The sequence below is a fragment of the Lactuca serriola genome, chromosome 6 (genome assembly GCF_051521515.1).
Source record: "Lactuca serriola cultivar US96UC23 chromosome 6, Lser_US96UC23_V15, whole genome shotgun sequence".
NCBI classification, from domain to species: Eukaryota; Viridiplantae; Streptophyta; class Magnoliopsida; order Asterales; family Asteraceae; genus Lactuca; species Lactuca serriola.
In genome coordinates this window covers 37812530-37815519 of record NC_136413.1, presented here as the reverse complement: position 1 = coordinate 37815519, position 2990 = coordinate 37812530, and the positions used below count along the sequence as shown (strand labels likewise).

General features: G+C 31.3%; 1 protein-coding gene across 1 annotated transcript; it reads right to left on the bottom strand.

Moving 5' to 3' along the window:
- Positions 1–208: 208 nt before the first annotated feature.
- LOC145059316 (uncharacterized) lies at positions 209–2726 on the bottom strand. Its single transcript, XM_079007170.1, has 5 exons — positions 2304–2726; positions 1277–1445; positions 1031–1158; positions 852–922; positions 209–595 (listed from the first exon to the last, which is right to left on the bottom strand). The coding sequence occupies exons 1-5, from the start codon at positions 2452–2454 to the stop codon at positions 491–493; spliced, it is 624 nt and encodes a 207-aa protein (XP_078863296.1). The 5' UTR covers positions 2455–2726; the 3' UTR covers positions 209–490.
- Positions 2727–2990: the final 264 nt, after the last annotated feature.

Below are 2990 nucleotides of genomic sequence, written 5' to 3'. Positions count from 1 at the left end.
TGTTTAAAACTTCTCTTTTTCTGACAATGACTATAGTGCATTAACTATGAAATGTTTCTTGTAAAATAAATTTCACAATTACTTCTTGTAACCAAACTTTGGTTACAAAATTGGTTGTCTTGTTTTCAATTTGTGAAAGAGTTTATACTTTTACACCCTCATGTTTTAATAATGAACAAACCAGTCCTTGGTCTTTGAAACATTGCACTAACAATATAAACTTCATGTTTGATGTTCCTCTAAACAAATTGAGGAAACACCAAATTCTGATTCCTCAAATATTATAAACAATTTCAACCTATCTTGCAAATATTCAGTATGGATTCTTATAATTTAGCTCAATGTGGAGTAAAAATGCAGCAACTATACATACTCCATAGTTTCTATACTCGTGTTCATAAAAAAACTTATTCCTATTTTCAACTTTAACAATAAACTGAACACTTGTATTATAAAATTATCAATTGTAAATTTTAATAATTGGATTCATTCATGAAGAGCTAAAAGGTGATCCAACAGGTGCAGCAAGTCCAAGAGATCGCATTATTTTAAACCTTCTAACTTTTCTTGATGTATATAATGGGCAACTGACCTCCTACATAACAATAAAAACATGTCACTTTATATCTATATTTTTAAATAATTTGCAAATTTGGTCCCTGAGGCTTTTGTATTTCCTTTTTGCAAGTTTGGTCCTTGCTTCAAACATACAAAAACCTTAAACAAGAACCAAATTTTCAAAAAGGAAAAATTTAGGAACCAAAGTGAAAAAATGAGATAAACTCAGGGACTAAAATTGTAATTTATGAATGTAGAAAAAAAACAGCAAATTTGAGCACCCTTTAACTCACATCAAAATGGACTTTTGGTTTTCTTTCACGCTTGCTTCTTGCTCTACCTGAACTCGATGAGTTATCCCTTTCTGAATGAGCAAAAAAGAAAATATAAAATGTTTGAAGAAAATTGGAGCAATTTTTATAAAAAGTTACAATATTTCCTCTTTTGGAAACTTTCAAGATTTGAATTTTACCTATTTGATCATGTGTTTTAGCCCAAACAACACTTCCAGGAGTTCTGGATACTTCACTGATTTCTGTTGGTTGTGATCTATTAGGATTCAGCTCCAAATCCAATGCATCATTTCTATCTTCATAATTTCTATATTCCCACATAAAAAAGATAAAAACTTTGAGAATTTATATTAAGGGTACCAAAAAAAAGAGTTAAAAATGCATTCTTGATATTGAGGAAAGATTCAAGTGTTAAAAGTTAAAACCTGTTACTGCATGGTTGAACATGTGCTTTTTGACCAAATGATTTAACATTGTTTTCAGGCTCAATGGATTTAAAAAATGGAAAAATTGTATTTGTACGCCTTATTGTGTCATTTGACATATTTAACCTCCCTATAGTGTCACTTGTCTGAATCTCTCGAAGCTCTATATCTGTTACATTAAGAAAAAAACAGAAAAAATGGAAGATAATTACTTGTGTTGTCATAATAAACAAAAAGACATCTTTTTTAACCCTAAAAAACACAAGTAGACACATGAATTCCATTCCATTTCCCCCCAACTAAATGCATGACAGAATTTAGTTCCTTCATGATCCAAATCCTTCAATTCCCAATTCCATTGATGGATTTTGATTCATTCAAAAATAGTCTACACCTTTTAATTTATATGTACAACTTTGCCAATGTTATGGGGGCATTCTTTTCACAAATATTCAAATATCTCATAAATGCAATTATCCACATTTCCCTCCAACATTACTTGATAAAGCATATAAAATCAAATCAATCAGAAAGTAGAGATTTCTTATGGATTCAATAAATATTTTCTATTACAAACATAAATTTTGGTCAAACAGATGAACCTATAGAGTATAGACCATTAAGGTTACTCATATGTGAAACCTAAGGAACCTTGAAGTTGAAGGTGCCTTTTTTCCATCAATTATGTTCTAAAGAAAGATGAAACAATCACACTTTAAAAAAAAGGACTAAAAATCATGCAAACTATCTACAGTTTAGCAAATTGTGCACTCAATGAATAGAATAGGGAAATATAAATTGCAACAGGTTCAATTTTATACATACATGAACAAAGGAATCTAAAACTATTCATAGAAACCCTAATCCGAACAAACATGCAAAAGTACCCATATTTTTTTCGGAAATGGCTGATAGATCAAGCCAATTCATACATAAATCAACACATATGCTTCATATATCAAATCGCAAGTCGTAATTTCCGGAACACAAGTTCGAATTTTGAAAAAGGGAAAGAGGTAAACAAGACCTTTGGAGGAACAGATGGGAAGAAAGAATTCAGTGCGAGGTTTGGATGTAGAAGCACTTCTCGGAAGCTGAAAACACTTGGGTATGTGATCAATTTGTCGGGTTTTCTCCGTCTTATTCTTTCTGCAATACACCTTAACCTCCATTGCCATTGCAGCGGTAAGTTGCGAAATAACGAGAGAGATGGAGAGGGAGAATGGAAGGCTATAGCTTTTGATGGATTATTTGGGAAGGAGCATGTATATATGTAGGAATTGACAACGCAAAAATTGGATTGGGGAATCTTGAATGGGTCGCATTGGATCACTCTCTTCTGACCCTTCTTCCCACAAATTTCTTTTGGGGTGAAAACTTCAAATACAAAGTTTCCCAAATGCATTATGAACCCACATCATTCGTTTTCTTTATCGTGTTAACAGAAGTCATTCTATAATAAAAACGTATTGGATAATGTCACCAAGTCATTCTAAGTTTAGTAAGTTGGTTGTTGATATAGAGCTCTAAAGAAACATTTTATCATTTAAGTTTAGAAGAAAAAAACATAAGATCATATAAATTTTTTCTTCAATCTTGGTGATTGATCTATTTGACGATCTTGTGGTGATCGATCTATTTGCCAAGATATCGATTCTTTATTCTATTGTCTTGAATATCAAATTGCTATTAATTAAAAAACATCTTTGGAGCA